This window comes from Drosophila simulans, chromosome 2R, assembly GCF_016746395.2.
Source record: "Drosophila simulans strain w501 chromosome 2R, Prin_Dsim_3.1, whole genome shotgun sequence".
Lineage (NCBI taxonomy): Eukaryota > Metazoa > Arthropoda > Insecta > Diptera > Drosophilidae > Drosophila > Drosophila simulans.
The window spans coordinates 20,269,341-20,292,340 of record NC_052521.2 but is presented as its reverse complement, the minus strand read 5'-3'; the positions used below and the strand labels follow the sequence as shown (position 1 = coordinate 20,292,340).

Sequence of the window (23,000 nt, the reverse complement as noted above, 5' to 3'; positions counted from 1 at the left end):
AAAGTTAGCTAAGGATGGGAGGATGGAAAGCAGACAAGGGTAGAAAAGACAAAGAGCAACCGATTAACATTTATTGGGTCTGAACTTTAATTTGCCTTGTCGGCCAATCAGCTTACCTCTCGCTGGCCTTTTGGCCATTTGACATTCGAACTGGGTCTAGATTTATGGGATTGCCTGTGTCGATTAGTTAGCCATAAATCTTCGCTGTTTGCTTATGGTCAGCAGTCCAGTCCAGTTCAGCTGATCGGCTTGGGGACCCCGAGAACTATAGGTTTCACGCATTGTCCGGGTCTTGCCACTTTCGCAGATACTCTAGACCTTCTGCTTCTGCGACAGCAAACAAATTTACGAGTCATGGCTGGAAGAAATGTTTTCCTTTCGTTCTTCATCATTCCGGCATTAACAGGTTAACTCATTTTAAATGAAATCTGCGCTGAGCGAAATATAAATATATGAACAGCAGGAAAACGGAAAGAAACAGCGCTGGACTACTAATTTGCAAAGTTTTCACGCTGACTGAACTTTAACCCTGCCGCAGGTGCTAAAAATGATTTGCAAAATGCAAAACTTTTCGTTATAAATTCATAGCCATATATAACTAACAAAATAAGAGAAAAGGAAAGCCAGCGATTCGGCGAAGAAGTTAAAATTGCTTAAGTTTTATATACACTTTACGTTTGCTTTGAAATATGTAAAAAGTTTAATCAAATTCCACAAAATCTGTTAGTTCTAAATTTGCTTTTTTAGGTTTCGCCCCAGCAAAGTTAATATATCCATCTTTTGAATACAATTTAGTTTTAATCCTTGGTAAATATTAAAATGCATTCTCTCAAAAGTAGCCTAGGTTTTTTTAATACCATATATAAATTGATTGATGTAAGATTATATCGGTCAAAAGTAGCCAGGAAACACGTGCTAAGCCAAATAAAGAAGTGCTAAAAATAGAAAACAAATGACAGTTTATACGAGATCCAAAGGGATAATTTCGGAAACTCCCACACAATACAAACAAGAAAAAGAAAAAGGAAAACTATAAAGCGGAATATTTACATTCCTCTTTCGGCTCGATGTCATAAATCTTGTACACCTGGTTGTGAATGTGTAAACGCCCACGAGCTGGCACAGATAAATTCAGTGCCAAAATATTTAAAGTCTATTTGTTAGGGCCAAGAAGCGAAGGAAAACTGCGGCAAAAAGCACGGGAAACTCAGCGAAGGAAGCCAGAAAAACCGCGAGTACCACCTGAAAAATGGGACACAGGGAGCAGTAGCATGAAAGCCCCAGAGAAACCCCAACAATTTAACAACTGACTTCATGTGAACTGAGCAAACATGCAAGTGTGTGCACACACGGACACCCCTACACACACACCCACACACACACACACGAGTTCATACGCGTGGGTGCAAAAGAGAGAAATGGCAGGAAAATTGCAAGCAAATTTTTTCTCCCCTTACTTTCATTTTTTCTATGACTGCTATGCTAGTTTTCCTGCGCTTTTCCTTATTTTCCAAGTGGTTCGATCAAAATTGGATTTTTTTAATTAATAATATTACATTTTACGCTACTAAAAAATGTTTAAGCAGAGCGAGGGAAGTACACGTATTACTAAAATGGCGTTTATATTTCCTATTAATTCTACCGATGACTCATTCTTCTTTTTCCTATAAGTTTTGTATTAATGGATAGCTGGTAAAATATATATTTATTTATTGAATGTTATACAGCATAAGCAGTTATTAATAGTTTTTCACAAGCGTGGAAAACAACGCAAGAAGTGTTAAAAAAAAGTGCATCATTCCTGGCCAAACGAAAATATTGACAGAAACACGGGACTTAAGCGAAGATTAACTGCAGTCGGTGTGTGTGCATTTTCCGAATTTTCCGTATGCCCGGCACGTATTTGAATTATGTGTGCTGGTGAGTCCTGGAAACCCACGCACGCCACTCTCAGGCGGGCAAAAATAAATAAATGAATGTATAAACTCCGAAACTCGGAATAATATTCCCGCTTCACGGAAGAGTCTCCTCCTTTTGCACTGGCGCACAAATTAGTCACGGCCACGCCCACTAATCACGGCGCCAAGGCGGAAAATTGCCAGCCGATTAAATTGGCAATCAAGTGAAAAGACATCAGCAGCCGTTGTCGGGGTAGAATGAGTTTCATGCCTCTCATCTTTGCTGTGAGTAAAATGGCATAATTACATGTAACTAGCCGAAAAAGTTTACATTTATGAGCGACTGGCGGCTCTTACCTGTTACCTGGGGGATCTGGCCAACTTTGGGGCGCGCCAACGGGGACTTTTCCGGCGGCGGAAGAGAAGGAACTAAGCCATCATCCAAGCGGTGCTATTTATGTCGCCATCAGCGTGGCGGAAAAACGGAGACGCAGGGAAAACAGCAATGGAAATGCGGGGAGTTTTGGGCGGCCAAATGGCGGCGTTGACACAGTTTCCCTTTTCGCCCAGCTGCGTCTGATGCTTTTCCCCTTGCTTCTGCCATTTTCCGCCCCTCTTGTGTGTATGTGTGTGTGTGTGAAAAATTCGCACAAAAAGGGACTAGCAAATTATGAATGAAAGATGGCGGTAAAGTTCGCTAAATGGCTGCTGGAAGTACAGAAGGGATATGCAAAACACACAAGAAAAGCGTTTAAGATTTGCGTATAATAAATGGCAAGTATTTAGAAAATCTATAAGCAATATGAGTTATCATTGTTAATTAAAGATAAGATATAACTTAACGGTTGCATATGTGTTTAAAAAGTGTTGCGATATAGTAGTTAAGTAGAATTTAAATGGATTGTTCATGGGAAAAGTTCGCAGTGCCAAACTTTGGATACATTTTATTTGAGTTTCATTGGCTGAGCAGAACCGAATCCAATTAAAATGTTTGCAGCAGCAAAGCAGAGTTGAGAATTAGCATCTGCGAGTGACCTCTGTGCACTTTCACCGTATTTGCTTACCGCCTGCGAGCTGGCGAAAGAACTCTCTGATTGCAATTGACCTCGAGGCTCCTTTGCCACCCACTCGCTTGTCCCTCATCTCCTCGCTGATGGACAGCTGCGGACAAACGGGCAGCTAGACACCAGCTGGGAATATTTTAATTACCATTTAGGCAAACGTCGAAAAAAGCTAAAATCCAAAGGAGAACATTAAAAGCCAAGCGCAGACGTCTCTGCCGCGCCCTCTGACCCTGCCACGCCCCCTTGTCCTACGCCCCTGACGAGACCGCTTTGAACTTCTGGCTCAACTTTCTGGCCGGCTGTCAAATGGGAGCGAGTGGAGGAAACAGCAGCAGCCGAATGCGGCAAATGTTGTTCGGAATATTAATTCCAGTTTGTGCCGCATTTAAGAAGCTTAATGAACTCGAATGCTGGAATTAAAGCCAAAGCTACACGGAGAAATATAAAGCAAATCAAGGGAAATTCATTTCTGATGATGAGACCTATGGAAGGTAAAATATTCATCTGCTTGGGGATCTTCGAATGAATTTCTTTCAGTGCACTAAGCAATGTGTTTCATTCTACCCATCGATGTGGCAGGGAAAGGTGGCAAAAGGACGAAGAACAAAAAACTTTTAATGCCGCATCGTTCTATCCCTCGGTCCCTTGATATTTGTTTATTCTTTGAACTTCTCCAATTAAAAGTAAATATTGTGAGTAGTTTATCTCGATTTCATTCAGAGCCGAGCAGTTTGCATAGTTGGCTGTTTTTCCAGGACTCTCCCCCTTTTTCCCCATTAGCAGCCAACTTTGCCTGCATTTCGCACGCAATCTAAGACTGCGGCTTCACTCCATTTTCACTCCAGAGCCTTTGCTTTGTATCCGCATCTGTAGCTGTATGTGTATCTAGATCTGATTTCCACTCGAATCCAACTCAACTTTGGGCCACAAACTTTTCTTTTCACGTAATTTAATGCCTCTTAAAGTGGCAAAGCAGCATAAGCCACTTTTCGTCCTTCGGAGCGACATCTAAAGTGGTAGTAAAAATGGCTGAAAAGCGGTCAGTATTTCTATTTCGTAACTGTATTGAGTTTTCAGTTACTTTTTCAAAAATCACACTTTAAGCTGACGTTTTTATTCCGAATCAGATGAATCTAATTTATGTTCTTACCAAATGTATGACGATGCATGTTTACAAATACAAAACATTATACTTAAAAGCCTTCAGCACTTGAAAGCTTTTATTTAATTCGATTTTATTTACCTTTCAGAGCAAACATCGATTTATCCACACAAAACTGAAGCACACATCCGGCTAATTAGTTTATCTCCAGATTGCGAAGTTCGCACAAGTTGGAGCAAGGAGAAAGTGAAAGTTTCCTCCTATTCCCGCACTCAGATACCCAAACTAACCGTCAGATACTCGAAATCACGTTGCAGCTTACAAAAACATGGAATAATTTTATTTACGATTCAACTTTGTAGTCACAAAATCATATGAGTAACTGCCACAAAGAAAAAGTAGGTGGGGCAGAAAGTAAGGTGCAAGGCATAAAAAATTGTGCTAAAACTTTATGTGCGTATCCCCGAGAAGATTTCAGTCAGTCATCTGGCCAAGTCAAGTTTACTTTATGCTGGAAATAAAAATACTAGAATAAAATAATAAAAAAGCAAATTAATGTGGGGCTAACGAGGGGCTAGGAGAATGTGTAGGAATATATTATGCAGTCCCAGGAAAGGAATAAAAATCGAATTATGTTCAAGATACTTTAAAAGTGCTTCATTAGGCTGCTCGTAGGTTTTAAATTGCACTGATGCGTTGTTTAGAAATTTGTGTCTACTGTGGAAACATAATTGTATTTAAGCTCTTTCCTAACTTTAATTAAGCGAAGCCAAGAGTAAAAGACAAGTATATTTATTTCATAACAACTTTAAATACCAGTACTTTAATCTTTTCCTGCAGTTACTTGGAACCCTTTTCCCTGTGCCCTTAAAGTGCTGGACAGCCGAAAGTGGACCCTCCTACTTGACTGCAACGGCCTTGGTGGGCTCCATTCCCATCTATCGCAACCCCCCGACTTGGCCCCAGTTTTCCATCGTTTTGTCTCCGCTCCATTGTTCAGTGGCCACCAGCTCGTTTGGCCTTTGCCACGGCAGCAACTCATTAAAAATTCCATTTTCATTTCGCCCATCATCCATTTTGATTTCATAGTCGAGTGGATGGCGCTGGGCGGTTGAGCTGCAGTTGGATTCTGGCCGGATTGGTTGGAATTGGATGAGATGGGGCATGGGGCCGACTGCCAACGACTGCGGGTCGCACAATTTCAAAGTGTTTACTTTCTTGCACATTGATTTCGATGGGACTTTCACTTTGGCTTTCGCCCTTTTGCATTTTAACGCTGGCAATTTGATATTTTATTTAAATAACCGCCGCCGCAGTCGAATTTCTCAGAGAATATTTAACGCCGCCGTAATTAAAAAATAAATATAAGAATTATGCAATTTTTCCAGCATCAGCTTAAATTTGTTGTCGGCAGCCATGAGTGAATCCATATTGGAAATTGGAGGGGAAAACGCTTGCTGCAGTTAATTATTTGCCCTGCCAGTTTGGCGAACGTGACGTATACGTAATTTTTATCCCGCCTGGTTTACTGATGAATTGTTTGCCCAGCACTCAATCAATATATGTATGTACACGGAACTTATATGTTCATATGTAAATATGCATATATAATAATACGAGTCCGTGTGCCGGCCCTTTGCGTGTGCTTTAATTTATTGGGGCATTAATTTTTAAGGTTCACAGCCGAAACGATACTGGGAGTCAATTGGAGTTTCCATCTGCGGGGTAAATAAGCTTGATTTCGGTTTAAAAGCTGTATACATTCCAATTATCATTGCCAATAATTGAGGCGCTACACCAGCAAATGTACAATTAGTATCTTTGCTGCATACACGAACCTAATTGATGGTGTCAATTACTAAACCGTTTAAATGTGTGTTATGCAAGTTATAACAAAATGAAACGAAACTCATTCAGCAGAATAACTAATTTAATTCGGATCATACATTCAATTCCAAATGCACACTTAGTGACGAAAAAATTCCGTAGACTTTAAAGTCATTCAAACGTACAAACACGAAACATTTGATTGAAATTCATACATCATTTGGCAATTTTCATCTCAAGATGGACAAGATAATGATTTGCATCATTGGGTCGGGAAACTGGGCAACGACCATAGCCCGCAATGTGGGCAGGAACGTGCTGAACTCGCAGACACTGGACGAAAAGGTTCCCATGTACGTTTATGAGGAGATTGTTGAAGGTCGCAAGCTCACGGAAATCATCAACACCACCCACGTAAATTCCAAGTACATGCCGAACTTTGAACTGCCGCCAAATATTGTGGGTGCCTTTGACTGACTGACAATGTGTCCAGTTTTCCAATATTTCGATCCTACACTTGACAGGTGGCCGTGGATGATATTGTGACCACGGCTCGAGATGCGGACATTATAATATTCGCCATTCCGCCGACTTTCGTGAGTAGCTGCTGCAAGACGCTGCTCGGAAAAGTCAAGCCCACGGCCCACGCCGTTTCCCTGATCAAAGGATTCGAGCGCGGCGACGATGGCCAGTTCGTCCTGATTTCCCAGATTATAATGCGGCAGCTAAAGGTCATAACACACACTTAAAAAAAGAGTCAGAAATATTTATATAGTATTTCATACTTATATAGCTTATTCTATTTTAATTTCCTCTTACTCCAAAGTAGATTCCCTGCTCCGTCCTGGTGGGCTGTAACTTGGCCCATGAGCTGGCCCACGACCACTTCGCCGAGGGCACAGTTGGCTGTCGGGATCAGAAGTATTACAGGGTGCTCCACGACATATTCAAGTCGCCCACGTTCCGCGTGGTGGTCACCGAGGATGCCGACTGTGTGGAGATCTGTTCCACTCTAAGGGTTAGTTCCGCCTCACGATATTTGCATTTGGGGAACCCTGTTACTTCTTCAAATCACAGAACATCATTGCCTTTGCGGCTGGCTGTTCCGACGGGATGGAGCTGAATGAGAACACCAAGGGAGGCATCATCAGGAGAGGATTTCTTGAGATGCTCCAGTTCGTGGATGTGTTCTATCCCGGTTGCCGCATGGGAACCTTTTTTGAGTCCTGCGGAATTTCCGATTTGGTTACTAGTTGTTATGGTATACCAAAATCTACCTAAATCTATATAGTTTTTAGTATATATGTTCCACAGCAAACCGCAATCGCAAGTTGGCCGAAGCTTTTGTGAAGACGGGCAAGCCCTTGAGCGAACTGGAGCACATTCTCATTCCAGGACACGAGCCACTGGGTCCGGTGACAGCGGAGCTGGTGCATCATATGCTCAAGAAGAAGGGCTTGGAGGACAAGTAGGCATAATGTAGATACGTCGTATGCTATTATGCGATCTAACAACTCTCCCCTCCAGATTCCCCCTCTTTACAACTGTGTACAGGATCTGCACTGGAGACTATCCACTGCAGCGCCTGGTTGAAACTCTAATCAAGGCGCGCGAGGATATGTAAGGATCTGCAGGAATGTCTTACTTATCTGATAGTAATTATAACTCTCCCTGCAGATTTCATCCTCTCCATACTTTCCAATTGTGATGCGGACTCGTCGTTTAAGGTGTAATAAGTTTTAAATAGAAACATATAAGCATACAGCACTGAAAAATGTATTCTTACTGTTTAGCTGGCTAAATGGAGCACATGGGAATGGGTTTTGTCTGGGATATACACTACGCATATACACGATTTGCTCAAACAAAGCCCCTCAACATTTGTATTGTGCGTCTTTTCTTGCTGCAGTTCAAGTGCTCCTTTGCGCGGAGAGTGCACTCCATTGAATGCACCAACGCTCGCAGCACAAGGAAAAACAACGGAAATCACTTCAGTCGGGGATCCGGATCCGGATGAATGGAAAAGAAAGCCGCCCGCTTTTCCATCTCATTGTTTTCCATGGCTCAACTATAAATTTATGTGTGTTTCTCGGTGTCCGGTAGTTATTTTTTTATTTTTCTCCTTTCACCATTGTTTGGCGGCTGAAGTGCTTTCCAATCGGAATTGAGGAAATGGGAGCAACCACTCGAGGACTAGTCGAGATCTAGAGATCCAGGAGTTCATTGAACCATACATCAAATGGAGCACATGTGTCAAGCCGACAGATTCGGTCAGTAAGCCAGTACTGCCAGAACCGATAAGATCTATGATTTTTCAACGAAAATTTTATTTTATTAAAATGGAGACCAACTTTCGAAAAAATCTAAAAAAGAATGCGCACTTCATCTACTTGCTAGCTGTGGCACCACTTATATTACTTTTGCCATGGATACTACTAAAGAAACCAGAGGATGTAGCGCATTGTGAGGAAAAAACCAGATTCTGGCACTTGGGAAAGCATGCGTACAACTTTATATTCAAAAACAATACGCCCCATGTGGCGCCGAAAGCCAACTTGAAGAAAATAATCTGGGACTTCATGAAGAGAGTTTACAAAGCTTAGATTCATCAACACCCATACCCATCGACATCATGAAGAGTATCTCGAACTACGTGCCTCTTGCCGGACTCAAATTGGGACAACAAGTTAATCTTTTCGTTCATAAGTCAATTTTTAAATTTATATTTAATAAATGATGCATGCAATTCATTTAGTTTTCGGCTTTGCGACTTGTCGTGCGTTTTGTTTTTTTCAGGCATAATTAAATCAAAGCAGCAAAGGCGGTAATCAGTTGGCAGGGAGGGGGGTGAGTTTGTGTGATTGCATCCGGATTTTGTAAACGGATTAGTTTAAATGTCGAAATTGTCCAATTCGATTACATTAGCGGACAACATTTAATCCGCGCCGAATGAAAATTATTGTTTATGATTGCATTGCGTGGATGTGTTCTTTATGCATTGCTCGCGTGAAACAATATGTAAATTATTTATTATTATTTAAAATGATTGAGGCAGCCGGGTTAGAGAAAAAGAAGCAGAGGAAAAAATGCGCACAATATATCAAAAGATTATATCCATGAAATCATTTTCTTCATTATGCATGCATTTATGATTACGTTTCAGGAGGTCCAAAAAATTTATGCAAGCCACATTACGCACATCCAGTCCAATAGCTTTTCAATTTATTTGGAATTAAATTTTTTTTTGTGTAAAGCACGCAAATGTTTTCCATTTCAATTGCTTTATTAGTTCATTTCAGATTTGCAGTTTACGCAAGCATACAGCAAATATTCAGCTTACGTGCTGCCTGCGTACAGGTGCAAAATGCCGGCTAAAAATCAAAATGAAAATGAAAATGGAAATCCCCGAAACGAAATCAAACTGTCCGGCTCGTTCTGACTACGGTTAAACAAATATGCCTGGGGTCCCGGCCAAACAGGACAAAAAGCTATCGAAATTTGCATACTCCTATCAGCTGGGGAGCAGGAGTGTCCAGAGTCCAGCCTGATCGCCCCATCCTTGTTGCACTCTCCAGTGGGTGGTGGGCGGTCTGAGGTGGCGCTGGTTTGGCGTTCGCCTTTGCCGATAATTACACGGTAAATTTGGCAAAATGTGACGTCAAATAGCAAACAAGACGCCACTGAAGACCCAAACAAGTTGCACGTATCTGTGGGCAATGTATCTGTGTATCTGCACCTGCCTACACCAGAACACTCATACACTTGGCGGCGAAAACACAGATACGACGCACACAGATACACCATTACACAGTGGCAGTGGCGCAAGCACTTCAAAAAATAAATAACAATTTGGTACGTTACACACGTCTCGGCTTATGCAAACGTATCTGCAACTTGTTCCTCGCTCTATCTCTTTCCGCCCGCGTCTGTCCGTCTCTTTCGACGAAAGAATGCTTCATTTCAGGACCCCGCCCGCTTGGCAAATAGAATACACACAGGACATGCAGCACGGCTGACGAGAGAGGCTCTCGGAATGGTGTTGTTTGTTGATTCGGTTATTGCTGCTGCCTGTTGTTTGCCCTCAAATTGAACAAATAGCTAAAACAATCCCCGCCAGAACAGATATCACTGGAATGGCTCGGGAAGACCAGAAATAGAGTCCTAGAACTACGTGTTTCATTCACACGCAGTTACCAAATGCATCGAAGCGACGACATTGAGTATAATTTTTAAATGATTTTTAAAGTTTCGATAGCATTTAGATCTCTAGATGCTTAAAGCAAAATCGATCACAACACACCTTGCATTAACTGTCACTTCCTTTTTCTGCCTAAATCATAAAACCAAATAAGAACTCGGCCTAAATAATATGCCCGCTCAATTGGTGAAAATTAGCAGTTAAGCAAATTTGTTGCAGAAATCGAAGGAAAGTCGCACTGACTGATTTGCTGCCATGGATAAGTTGTCGATCGAACAGAAGATTTTCATCCGTCGCTCGGACGGCAGAGTCCACTTGGCGGAGATTATCAAGCTGGAGGGCGGTGACTCCAACCTGATTACGGTGGAGTGGCCCGAAGGACATACGGTGCGTGGTAAGGAACTGCCCCTGGAGCTGGTGGTCCTGATGAATCCTCATATCTTCGACCCGCCCCGCTGCAGTGGCAATGCGCCGTTGGGCAATCAAACTGCCTCCATATCGCCACGTTCAATGAAACAACGCATAGTGGCTGGGGGCTTATTACCTGGACTGGCCACAGCCGCGCCCCGCCAGCAGACGAAGGCGCCAGCTCGAGAGGACGAGGTGGTGCACCAGGCTGAAAGAATGCGACAAGAACGGGAACGGAGGCGTCAGGCACAAGCCAGGTCTCGTCAAGATCGGGAGCAGGGAAAGAGCGAAGATCCGGGAAATCCCAACTGGGAAATAGCCAGAATGATACGAGTGCAGCGCGAGCAAATGGAGAGTCAGCCGGTGAGAAGTGGTACCACGAACGATCGAGTCAATTCCAACCAAATTATGGTTTGTGTGAGGAAGAGACCACTGAGGCGCAAGGAGCTGGCTGATCGGGAACAGGATGTGGTCAGCATTCCGTCCAAGCACACATTGGTGGTCCACGAGCCCCGCAAGCATGTGAACCTGGTCAAGTTTCTGGAAAATCACAGTTTCCGTTTCGATTATGTCTTCAACGAGGATTGCTCAAACGCCACGGTCTACGAATATACGGCCCGACCCTTGATAAAACACATTTTTGATGGCGGAATGGCCACGTGTTTCGCCTACGGACAAACCGGAAGCGGCAAGACCCACACGATGGGTGGTCAGTTCCCCGGACGGCATCAGAGCTCAATGGATGGCATCTATGGAATGGCCGCTATGGACGTGTTCGCCACTCTGAAGACGGTTCCCTATAACAAGCTTAATCTGAAAGTATCCTGCAGCTTCTTCGAGATCTACGGCAGCCGTGTGTTCGATCTCCTGATGCCTGGCAAACCACAACTGCGCGTCTTGGAGGACAGCTACCAGCAGGTGAACGTGGTGGGCCTCACCCAGAATGCAGTACAGAACACCGACGATGTTCTGGCCCTACTCGAGTTGGGCAATAGTGTCCGAACCTCGGGTCACACCTCTGCCAATTCCAAGTCCTCCCGATCGCATGCGGTGTTCCAAATCGTGCTGAGATCCGCGACGGATGAGAAGCTACACGGGAAATTCTCGCTCATAGATCTGGCCGGGAATGAAAGAGGAGCGGACAACAGCTCGGCGGATCGGGTGACGCGCCTGGAGGGATCCGAGATCAACAAATCGCTGCTGGTCCTCAAGGAATGCATTCGCGCTCTGGGCCGCCAGTCGAGTCACTTGCCATTCCGTGGCTCCAAGCTGACCCAAGTGCTCCGCGACTCCTTCATCGGAGGTAAGAAGGTGAAAACCTGCATGATAGCCATGATCTCGCCATGCTTGCATTCGGTGGAGCATACCTTGAACACCCTGCGTTATGCGGATCGGGTGAAGGAACTAAGTGTGGACTCTATCTTTTCTAAACGGAAGCAGGATGCCAACCTTGGAAGCACTTCCATGTCAGATATTGTCAGCCAGTCGCCCACCCAGCAACTCTTTCCATCTGCCTCCTCCACATCGCTGCCAGGTGGTGGAAACCAAGCGCAGCAACCCACCAACACCACGAACGACTTGAACAGATCCCAGAATCGAACACCTAAGCCCACTTATCCCACATCCGGTCAGCAGCTGGTCCAGAGGAAGGGACGTTCTCCACAGGAGGTTTCCATGGAGCTGGCCAAGTCCCTGGCACAATTCCGAGGGCGCAACTTTCCCTAAAACTCAGAAGTCATACGCCTTATCGATTTCTACAGCAAGTTATTCAAATTAAACAGATTGTCAAAATTATTTGTTTACTTAATAAATGTAGACGAATGAAATGGGATTTGATATACATTATGTATTGGAGTGCATTTCTTATTCTAGAAATCTGATATATATTATTTCTTTTTTTGATGGACATAATGAACTTTAAGTATATATATTAACTCAATTCACTTATCACCACCCTGAAGAGTAAGTAAAACGAGCCAAATTGTGTATTTCCAGCCCTCAAAATGTATATTCGCCTAATAAATGAAGTGAAACCTAGCAACGCAGCTCTATTGTAAGAAGACTTCATTTGAATTTGGCCCAGAGAACTCGCTGACGATTGAGGACGCACTTGTGTAATTCGGCGTCTTAAAGTTGTCACTGGCTCCTTTTCATTCTGGCCCAGTTCATTTGTGTGCCAACCTGCCCTGCTCCCTGGCTTATGTCCTGGCCCACTTTCGTGTCCTTCAACCAGCACACGTAGCAGTGGGCTCAGTGTGCGACTACATTTTCCTAGGCTGAACCAAAACTAAGCGCAAATATTTTCCGCATAGTTGCGCATTAGGCCAAAAACTTACTGGCTCCCTACACTTTTTCTGTGGCTTTTTTCGTGCTTTTCGGCGGAAGTGGGAAGTGGAGAAGTGGCTCCTTTGACAGCTGTCAATATACAATATTGGGGATTATGATGGTGCCAAGACACGTCTTACGACAAAGCTTTGTGTCAATATATTAAATTATGGCTTAGGGCGGCTTTTCCTAACGCCCCGCCTCTCCCGCCCACTCGCTTAACTTTTTGGCATTTTCGCGCAAATCCGCACATAAATGCTCGGGAAACGAATGAATATGGATGAAGCAGCAAATTTTGTTATTCCTGCGCATTTGACACTAATTGAAATCGCAGAAAAATGCTCCTAAAAAGCTGTCACTCGCATTTTGGGATCTGCATAATGCAAAAGGCAATTATTTAAATTACGTTGGCTTTTCTAGGCCCCTTCATTCCCATTCTGGTATACCTTATGTAGATGATTCTCCGTTGGTTTTCGTTTAATATTGTAAAATGGAATAAAAATGTGAAATCGTCGTATGTACATAAGTGTAGTTAAAGCTTTTTATTCCTCTGCTGGAAAACACACCTTCGACTTCCATCTCAGCCTGTCAACCATTTAATGTTTGCAATTTAATTTCAAGTCCCTGCTGTCTCTCGCATCGTTAATCAAAAGCGTCTTTAATCTTATGTCAAGTTATGTAAATAAACAATTACGAGCGTTTATGTATGCACACTCACACATGCGTGCGAGCACACACACACAGGAGTACAAATTTTGCGGCTTAAAGTTAATTCATTTCGCAAGTGTTTACCTAACCTGGCATTAAAACGGCTATAGAAACGTCGCCCACGGGATGATGGGGGTGCCGGAACTCCCACCGCGCCGCCTTCTAATATGCCATTAGCATAGCTACCTAAATAAGTAAGTAAATTCGATGAGCACACAGATACTCACCGACACACACACGTGCTCAAGACGGGTAAACAAAACCGGAAGGAAGTGCGTGTAGATTCAGCGGAGTGCAAACATTTCAATTTGGGGAAACTGATAAGTCCTATAAATGTAAACTTGGCGTCGGCTTCTATACAAATTTCCAAAATCTCCGCCCCCATAAAGTGGCGAACTGGAGGGAATAACTCAAACACATCTACTGATTGAAGGCTTAAAGCATTTTGGCATAGTTGCTCCGCCATCGAGTATCGATTACTTTTGTCTAATGCACTTTTCCAACTGGAGGGCTGCAACTGAAGCGCCCGCAGCTCCATCGCATTTCCTTCACAACTCTCGTAGATGTAACCGAAACTGTTGGCCGGGAAAACTTTGCTCGCGGCATTCGGAAAAGTAAGAGGCACTAATGGCTGCAGCTGTAGGTTATTGGAAAATTGAGAGAAATGTATCCCAAATGGAATCAGTGATAAGAGCCGAACATAAGAGAGCAAGTTTTGATCCATTATCAACGCCGAAACTGTGGGATAATTAAGTCCCATTTTCGAAATCTTTAAATGCTTCTTGAGCACAGTGTATCTGAAGGAAATCGTATGTTAACTAATAAATTCTGTAACTTAGCCCTTTTTTATGAATTTCTAGTAAAAATAGACAGCTTCCTTGATGCCACTAGTTAACTAGTTATGATTTATTCGACACAAAATATAGTTCTCAATTTTCAAGCAATTCGGTTTGGCAGTTGCCCAAGCAAATAGAAAGGAGTAAGCTTTGGCACACATGCTACGGACCTGCAAAAAAGCTGGTTGAATGGCAGTTTAAGTCATCTCTCCCCCTTCGGGTGTCCATTCCTCATTTTGCTGAAGTCATGGCAAAATGTTTACAATGATAATTGTCCTGCTCGGTCCTTGTCGTTGTCGTTGTCATTGTCCAGGCAATAAATTCTTGGCAGCTGCATGTTTGTTGAGCTCCGGGCTCAATCCTTTCGCCCCACCGTGTAGTTTGTGCTGTTTTGGCCAGTGGCTATTGGTCGAGTGGGTGGCTTTGGTCCATGGGTCCTGTCACGGTTTGGTTTCGAGTCCTGTGTCCCTCATGTCGACGCTTCAACCGCTTGGTTTGGCTGGGGGCGAATTATTTATGTCTCGATTTACAATTGCTGGAAAAACAGCTTTGCAGCAAATGCGATTCTCATCTGCCAAGTGCTTTCCACTGCGGAAGGGATTAATCGAAAGGGTTTAATTGTTTTGTAACTCAACATTTGCTGGAATTAAGTTCCCATAACTTGGTGGCGCTCCGTTAAAGGCCTCTTACAATAATTGAAATGTCCCCATTTAAGCTCCCTTACCCAGCCGTACATACATCCCAGCTATATCCTTTAATCCGGGCCAGTCCTCTCTGCCAGTCGAGTCCAGCTGGGGGCGTGGCCTCTTGTCTTAACCCAAATTGTTCGCCATTAAGCCGTCAAGTGCTAAACATGCAAGCGATTCCCAATCCCGCCTCGCCCTTTCTCTCGCTCTGTCTCTTACTTTCTCACCAATTTTCCCCCCTTCGTTTTCCTACTTTCGCGTGCCAGTGTATGGAAAACGTTGCAGAGAAATGTGCCAAGATAAAAACCAACTTTGCATATTTACTAACCCTGTCAGATGTCGGTGGAAGTCTATTAAAAATGGTGTGAGATCAACACGGAAATGTGCTGCGGACTACTGGGTTATTTTCAATTTCCACAGGATCATTATTTAGCTGTTAGTTGCGCGAGTGCAGGCTCCATCAAACTGAATAAATCTAGATGTCTCTTTGATCATCTTAAAGGTTTTTGTCCTTTAAGCCGGATCAATAGCAGCAAATCAGCTTAACTGACAGTTGGTTTAAATTTGAAAGTATACCATTTGCTTGCTCATAATATATTATTTCTTTTTGGCCATAAACAAGAGCAGCTAGAACGTAACAAGCATAATTTTCGTTGCACTATTATGGCATTGCGAATGCACATGTGTGAGTGAGCGAGTGTGTCTGTGTGTTTTTGTTTGTCACGCTAACCTCAAAATTGCCGCCAACAATTTAACAAGCAGACGTTGTGTGAAAAATATGTCAAACAGAAGGCGAAGGCGGTGACATTTTGTTCGCTTTTTTCTGCATACGAAAATTGCGTTAGCCCACACACAAACATAAACACAAGCTCACACTCACACACAGCGAGTGTCCCCACAGACGAGTTACCAACATAAAAAGTGGCGACACACACACACACAGGCAACAGAGTTTCCCAGCCACGTTTTGAATTATGCATGTCTGCCACACATGACTCGAATTTTCCCACCCCAACCCCAGCGACACTTCTTCTAACGCGAAGAAAAACATACATATTCGCAGAATAAAAATGACAAAAAGAAGCCAACGGCCCGAAACTATTCGTGGCCGCTTTTCCTAGCTTTTCCAGTTAGAGACGATGGTGTGGGGAAGGGGAAGGGGGCGGGAAAGCAGCCAAGCAGGAAGGATGTGTTCGGATATTACGGTTCCCCAACCTCATAATGACTGAATTTCGGTGTCTGGCTGCTTGGAAGCACTCCAAACGAACATGTTGCAGGCACAGGCACAGGCACCTTTGATTGCCCCAAAATGTCCAAGGGTAAGTGGATTATGCATCTGAAGTTCCAGCCAAGGGGAGCTCATTTCAAAGTCAATTACCTCTGCGTGTGGAGCAGAGTTTTCCCTGATGGAAAATATCTTCATGGTGTAGTTTTTCGGGTTTTCAGTTCAATGGAAAATAATAATTTACCCAAAAATATTGTTCTAGCTTTAATATTTAATCTTAAAGTAAATATAGCAGAAAATACATGTTTTTGCAATTTGCTTTTCATTTCCCCTGTGAACTAGTAGATTTTCTCGGATAGACGTTCAATATTTGTCAGCAAAGAAACTTTAATATTTGGTTTTAGTTTTATGGCATGCTAGTGAATATCCAAAATAAATCTCTAAACATTTTCTTGTAAATTTGCTTCACCAATAGGACCCAGTTATTATTGAATTAAAAGTGAGTTGAAAAGGTTATTATAAATAATCTAAGCAAAATAAACAACTGGCCATATAGCGCATTAAGGGAGTGGAGATAAGGTCCCGAAGGACTTTAATTGAAAACCAATCAATAGAACAAAAATAACTTTTGGCCGTTACATCACGTCCGACTGATTGGGCCAAGTTGCAAATATAATTACTGGTAAAAAGCCAGAAGAGCGAGAGTGGCGGGAAAGGAGGAAAACGAGGAAAAGGAGGCCGGCACAAAACAGTAATTAAATGGAAAACGCACTCGAAGAGTCAGGCGAGCTGGCAGAGTGAACCAACTTGTGCAAGGCACTTGACTTTGGGCCACAATCGCGTGACTTTGAGCCAGCCCCTCGAAATACGTTCACAAATACAGGCACAAGCTCAAACTCAAGCAGAAGCACAAGTACAAGCACAAGTATCGCTCAAGTATGAATTTATTTATACGTAATGCGTATACATGATTTCTTTTTATAATTTTAATTTGTGGCAACCTTGGCCCGCACGACGACGGCCTTGAGTGTGGGATACACACAAAAAGAAGGCAGACTTTGGGCGGGGAATTCGAGTGGATTTTGAGTTTCTTGTTTGCCGTTGAATAATAAATGCCGCTATTGATTTCCTCCAGCAGAAGCCAGCAGCCCGAAATGAAGGCACAAAAATAAACCAGAAAATTAAACTCCAGCCGGAAACGGAAGATGCGATGGCGTTGGCGATGGCGGAACTTTATTGACCCGCTTCGGTGCCACAAATTTACTTCCTTTGCGGGGGGCAGTCCGGAGAAAAGTTGTGGGCTCAACTTTACGAGCTTGGCACTTGTTGTTGGCCCCCGAACAACATAATTTGGCCAAACGGCAATCAACGCCCTTCCACACACAGCATATTCATATGTCAGCCGGTCCAGGGAAAGCGGAAAAAGCTGAGAAAGAAAGTAGCAAAGTCCTTTCGTTTGTCAAAACCTAATAAAGTGCAAACAGCAGCGGAAAATAATGTGAGCACATAAAAATAATCAAAAAGTTTCCGTCTTCATTTTTGTATATGTATAGATTGGAGTCGGCCCTTAGACATTCCCCGCCGTATCCATTGTTTTATATTGTTTACCCTTTCTGGAAATAGGGGAGGAACCACTTGAACTTGGCATTGACAGGGCGTGCTCAGAGTTGGCCAGTGGGGGATTCCTATCTTATCGGCGGAAAGTGGAAAACTTTCCTCTCACCACTCGCATTTTGTTAGACACTTTCGCTGACAGGGCCCAGAAGCGGTGCTAGCTGTTATTCTGTGTTTAATTAGACCAAAACTTTGGCACACAACGAATATTAAGTGCAGGGATTTGGTTTACTTATTGATACCAGTGGAACATATATAAGACACAGGAACTTAATTTAATTCGATCGAATTTGATTGAAAACAACTGGAAGATGGGAAAATAGAACAGAAAGCGTTGTATTGATTTTTACTTCAACTTGGAAAACTTCAAATGCTAAAACATCTTTCAACTTTACGCAATTGGTGTGGATATGCAAACCCAGTCGACCAAATATTTTTACACCGAGAAACTTTTCCATTTTATTCCATTCGCCACTGACGATTTAATTTGCGGCCGCCGCTTTTTCGCCACAATTGCGAAAACAAAAATTTTAGTTGCGAAAAAAGTTGGGGGCAGGGTTTAGCTTAACAGCAACTTATGCAAATGCCTTATGCAGCGAAGGATCTTCCGCCGCCCCATCCCTTTGGGCTCCCATCTCTTAGCCGGCTGAGGCGAAGTCAAATAGAAGGGAAAAATAAAGCGAACTTTTTGTTAGCTCGGTTTAAGTACCGTGGAAAAGGTTGAAGGGCCAGGGTGTTTTGGGGGTCAGTAGTGCTTGACTGCAGCGAATGCCTTTTGTTTCCCAGGGAAATACCCACAAAATGGCGTTTTGGTTTGCTCAAATAACTCAGTTGGCCGTAGCCGAGAAGGGAGGCAAAATATTTCCCTCATTTGCATTTTACAAGAAGCTTTTCCGGGCGCAGCAGTTCCAGCTGGAGGAGGAGGTCAGTGTGAGTAGGAGTTAAATTCGCCAAGATTGCTAACAGTTAACCACACATTCCTTAATCTTTCGTCGGCTGCAATGAATCTTTGCCCCCGGCTCCCTTTTGGTTCTTTTCAGCCGAAGTCAGGCCAATTTGTGGCCACTAATTCGGCACTTGAATAGTCACTTGAGAGAGAGAAAAGCTGCGAGAGACCGGGAAAACAGGGGAAACTGTAGAAAGTGGGGAAACTCGGGGGCAAATTGGGGAAGGCGTACTCCATGAGAAGTGTACTTTCGTAGACTTTTAACGATGTCATCGCTGTAGACTTGCGGCATCTCGTGCCCCATCTACCCCCCACCCACTTATTTCCCATTTTTCGTAATTTTTTTGCCAGCCCGCATTCCCTTTATCAATTACGCTTTCATTTTTTTAATGATTTCGACTGCAGTTTTGTTTGGCTTGCTTCGAGTTGAAGTCTCTTAGGGCTGCCTTGATTTCTTCGCTGCTTTCCTTCCTCGACGCTTTTCTTCTGCTGACAAGTGCACATTTTTCTTGGCCCGAACTGCTTACCATATTGCCAGCCTTATGGGGTCAGAAAAAAAAGCGCAAACTTCGACAAAAGTTTTAAGGAGTAAATACTTGTCTTTTTTTTCTTATTGAGTAAGTTTGAAGAATGCATTTTTTCTCCCCCGCTTTACTCTCTTTGTTAGCTTTGCAAATTAGTCAGCCGTGAATGCCTCGAGTAAGTTTGGAATTTTTCTATTAATTAGTTGGTAAAAATGATTAATTATCTTCGTTATGGTTCTGTTCATCCCGGTAATTAAACGCATACATCGTATTCCATAGAAATCCTTTCTACTTTTCCAAGCTACTATTTAAGAGGTTATTTTTGGCCCCCTCTCTGCTATTTCGGACCTTAAATTCCACTTGCTTTGATGTAGCCTTTCGAGAATCCTAGTCCTTTCCCCCACCTTGATTTTCCTTTCAGCTCGTGTACTAGATTCTCACAAAGTCCTCATGGACTCTATCGCAATGCGATGATCTGATCTGATAAATCCTACCTCAAATATGAAACGAGTTCGGGCAGAAGGACTTTTAACTCGAACACATATGTACAGCGTGTGTGTGTGTGTGAGTGCTGGTGTTTACCCTTGTGTCTGTGCAACTTGTTGCAAATGCTTATCAATTAATAAAAATCATTGCCTACTTTTCTGCGTTTTGCTTTTTCTGGCCTTCCTCGGGGGAATTTTTCGCCTTGGGATTGCCACACACCCTTTTCGGCTAAGGGTACACACATTTCTACGAACAGATCGCTATCTTATTTGCTTGTTTAGCAATTTGCCATAGTTTTATATTAAATTTGTAGTTTTGTTAACTTTAAATGTAAGCAATAAGTATAGATTCCAAGGCTAAAATGTAATATGCAAAATCTAGGCTGTTATCTAAGAATCTGTTATGAATTTCTTTAATAAAAAGAGTATAGTTCATTTTGGTTGATTTCTATCTTTCATTTCCCATTCCTCCCACATTGGGAATCCTTATTTATGGAGAGCATTTGGCGTAATCCACCATCATTTATACCAATTTGCGGGCAAATAGTTGCCATATGTGAACAGGCTGGTGGGCATTTAGTCAGCAGAGAGGAAAGTTGGACCCGGGGGGCCAGAAGCAGAGCTTAAGCGCCAGTCGGCGGTCTTTGATGCGATGCCGCTTTTGAAGAACAGTTCTCGGTGATTTATGTGGATATGACTGGTGGCTCTTATCGAAAAAAGGTAGGAAAATCCCATTCACGCCTCAGTTAAGCCTTTTAAATCAATGCCTTGTGATTGGATGTACTCGTGACATGGAAGTGTATGAAACCCTTTCACTCAATATTCACAAACTTATGCTACACCAAAAAATGAGATTAGATGTGCAGTAATGGAAGTCATTTAAAGTTCAGGGACTACTTTCCTTACTTTCCTGCTGAAAGGGAAACGAAGTAGCGGTGAGAGTACTGAGAGCACTTTCAGCTGCTAATTCACTTGGGGAGGCCGTAAAAAGGGGAAATTGAATAAATTAATAAGGCGCACACAAGAACCGAAGGAGGCCAGCTGTTGCCCAGGAACGAAAAAGGGACGCCGAGGTCCTTGCGAGTGTCTTGCCAAGTCCGAGGATGTAATTAATAAAGTTATTACCAACAGGGCGCAGTACTCCGGCCAACGGAGAACAGCTTACACGCGGACACCATTAACTTGTAATTATGGCCGGTTTCGGCCGCGCAGGGGAAGTCCGACTTGATTGCCAAACTTATTGGCAACCGTTGCGGAGCTTTTTCGGCAATTGGCAACTGCATCGTCCTCGCAAATAGGCGGACGTTGTGATTGCAATTTGTCCGTTCACTTCGTCCAAATGGGAAATGGTGCGATAACTAGTTCTTAGAAGTGATTTCCCAGCGGAGCGGTTTTCAACCTATTGAATACACCTTAATAAGCACGGTAAGTCATAGGACACGAATTCAAACAACCCGATTCACTTCTACTTACTTCCAATTAAGCTGTAAAAGAGTAATTCTCTTTAGTATATGCTGTAGCTTAATGAGATATCCTTACCGGGAACACCCCCTACAATGAACACCAACGAACGATCGAATTACAACTGGTCGGTCCAATCGGCCGCCGGCGATTTCGTAACGGAGACAATATTTGAATGTTTTCCCCATTTGGAGCATTGATATGGTGATCTATGTATCTGCATGTGTTTACAAGCGGCTCCTACGCAACGCCATCTGTTGGCTGACAAGCTAATACAGCTTATTGAAAAATGATTGCGTACTTTTGGGCGAAACGGCAATGGAAAAGGACTCCCACACACACACACACACACATGCGCACTGGGCCAGGGAAACAGAGCTATCTGCTGTAATGATTTATGCTGTCACATTCCATTTATTGCACATAATTCGTGGTAAGCCACTCGCCCATTTCCACCAGCCCCATGGCCATTCATTTATCTTAGCACTTGCTGAATAATCGAATACAATTTTTTAGTGTCGCTTTAATAATATTTATTTACAGTCAGAGCCGAAAGTATAACTTGGCACGTAGTTCACCTAGCGGAGGCAGCCGAAAGTGCTAATGCCGGCAAGGGGCGTGGCAGGTGACTGGAGGCCAAGGCAGACTTGTCGTTAACATATTGTGGCATATTTATTTTCTTTCCTGCCGCCGACATTCACGTTGCCCGTCAAATTCGCCAAGCTGGTCGAGGGAAAAAAAACCAATTGGGAATGGGACATGGTGAATTCTAAATACCCTCACAAAAAAGTTGATATTTCAGCACAATCTGGCAATGAAGTAAAAATTAATACAAATTGTTTATATATATTTCCTAGATCCAAAATGTTTAATAATATTTTAGAAGCCCTTCTATAAAAGTTATGTTACCTTTGATAGGGTAATCAAATTCCACGAATGGTCTAAAAGAGTGGCGGGAAAAGGAGTGGAAGAAGCGGACGAGAAAAAAGGAAAACAGTCGAAGTAAACGAATTTCTTTCGTACGTGCCTGACATTTCATTGTTTTCGTTGCGGAAGAAAGAACGCAGTTAGAAAGCAGGTGAAAGGGCGGAGAAAGTGGGCTTCCAATGAACGGAAGGTTGGGTCGAGAACCCACGCAACATCCTGTTCGGAGCAACCTTCAGATGTCGCCTCTAAACGGCGTCGATGTCGATACACGTACGTCACCTTCATGTGGCCTTAACTTATACCCTAACTTCAACGATTGGTATGAAATTAATCGAAAATATTAAAAAAATTATGTTTAATTGGAAAAATAAATATTATGCAGGTTGACGCTGCGCCGAATCCGAAGTATAAGATAATAATGTGTCACTACAACCAAAACAAATGTTCAACTATACATCATCTATAGTTTCAGATAAGATAAGATGATTAGTAAGTTGAACATTGTAAGCATGTATTTCTTTATCAGTATCTTTACTATTATACTTCAAATCACTAAATCACAGAAATATGAGCTACATTAGTGTAATTACTCTTTATGTCTAATCCATTATTTATTTAATGCTACCTAAACAGAAGGGAAGCGCAGAACCGTGAAAATATTTACCGCATAGTCCAAAATTCCCATCTTTTCCTTAGGAATGCATGAGTGTGGGTGTGTGTGTGTGGGTGTAAGTGTGGGAGTGTGAGTTTATGCGAGAATTTTATT

General features: G+C 42.9%; 2 protein-coding genes and 1 long non-coding RNA gene across 3 annotated transcripts; 2 read left to right on the top strand and 1 right to left on the bottom strand.

Moving 5' to 3' along the window:
* The first annotated feature begins 6,031 nt into the window (after nt 1-6,031).
* LOC6735824 (glycerol-3-phosphate dehydrogenase [NAD(+)], cytoplasmic) lies at nt 6,032-8,641 on the top strand. The gene is made up of 7 exons (XM_002082698.4): nt 6,032-6,350; nt 6,416-6,622; nt 6,721-6,909; nt 6,969-7,152; nt 7,206-7,359; nt 7,419-7,511; nt 7,569-8,641. Exons 1-7 carry the CDS (start codon nt 6,132-6,134, stop codon nt 7,597-7,599), a joined length of 1,077 nt encoding a protein of 358 aa, XP_002082734.1. The 5' UTR covers nt 6,032-6,131; the 3' UTR covers nt 7,600-8,641.
* A 1,547-nt stretch (nt 8,642-10,188) lies between these two features.
* Nucleotides 10,189-12,342, top strand: LOC6735823 (kinesin-like protein Klp59C). Its single transcript, XM_002082697.4, has one exon. It carries the CDS (start codon nt 10,345-10,347, stop codon nt 12,220-12,222), a length of 1,878 nt encoding a protein of 625 aa, XP_002082733.1. The 5' UTR covers nt 10,189-10,344; the 3' UTR covers nt 12,223-12,342.
* Nucleotides 12,343-19,903: 7,561 nt separating this feature from the next.
* On the bottom strand, nt 19,904-22,115 carry LOC123327079. Its single transcript, XR_006541536.1, has 3 exons — nt 21,386-22,115; nt 21,320-21,330; nt 19,904-21,258 (listed from the first exon to the last, which is right to left on the bottom strand). It is a non-coding gene; the product is annotated as an uncharacterized LOC123327079 (long non-coding RNA).
* Between the last annotated feature and the right edge of the window lie 885 nt (nt 22,116-23,000).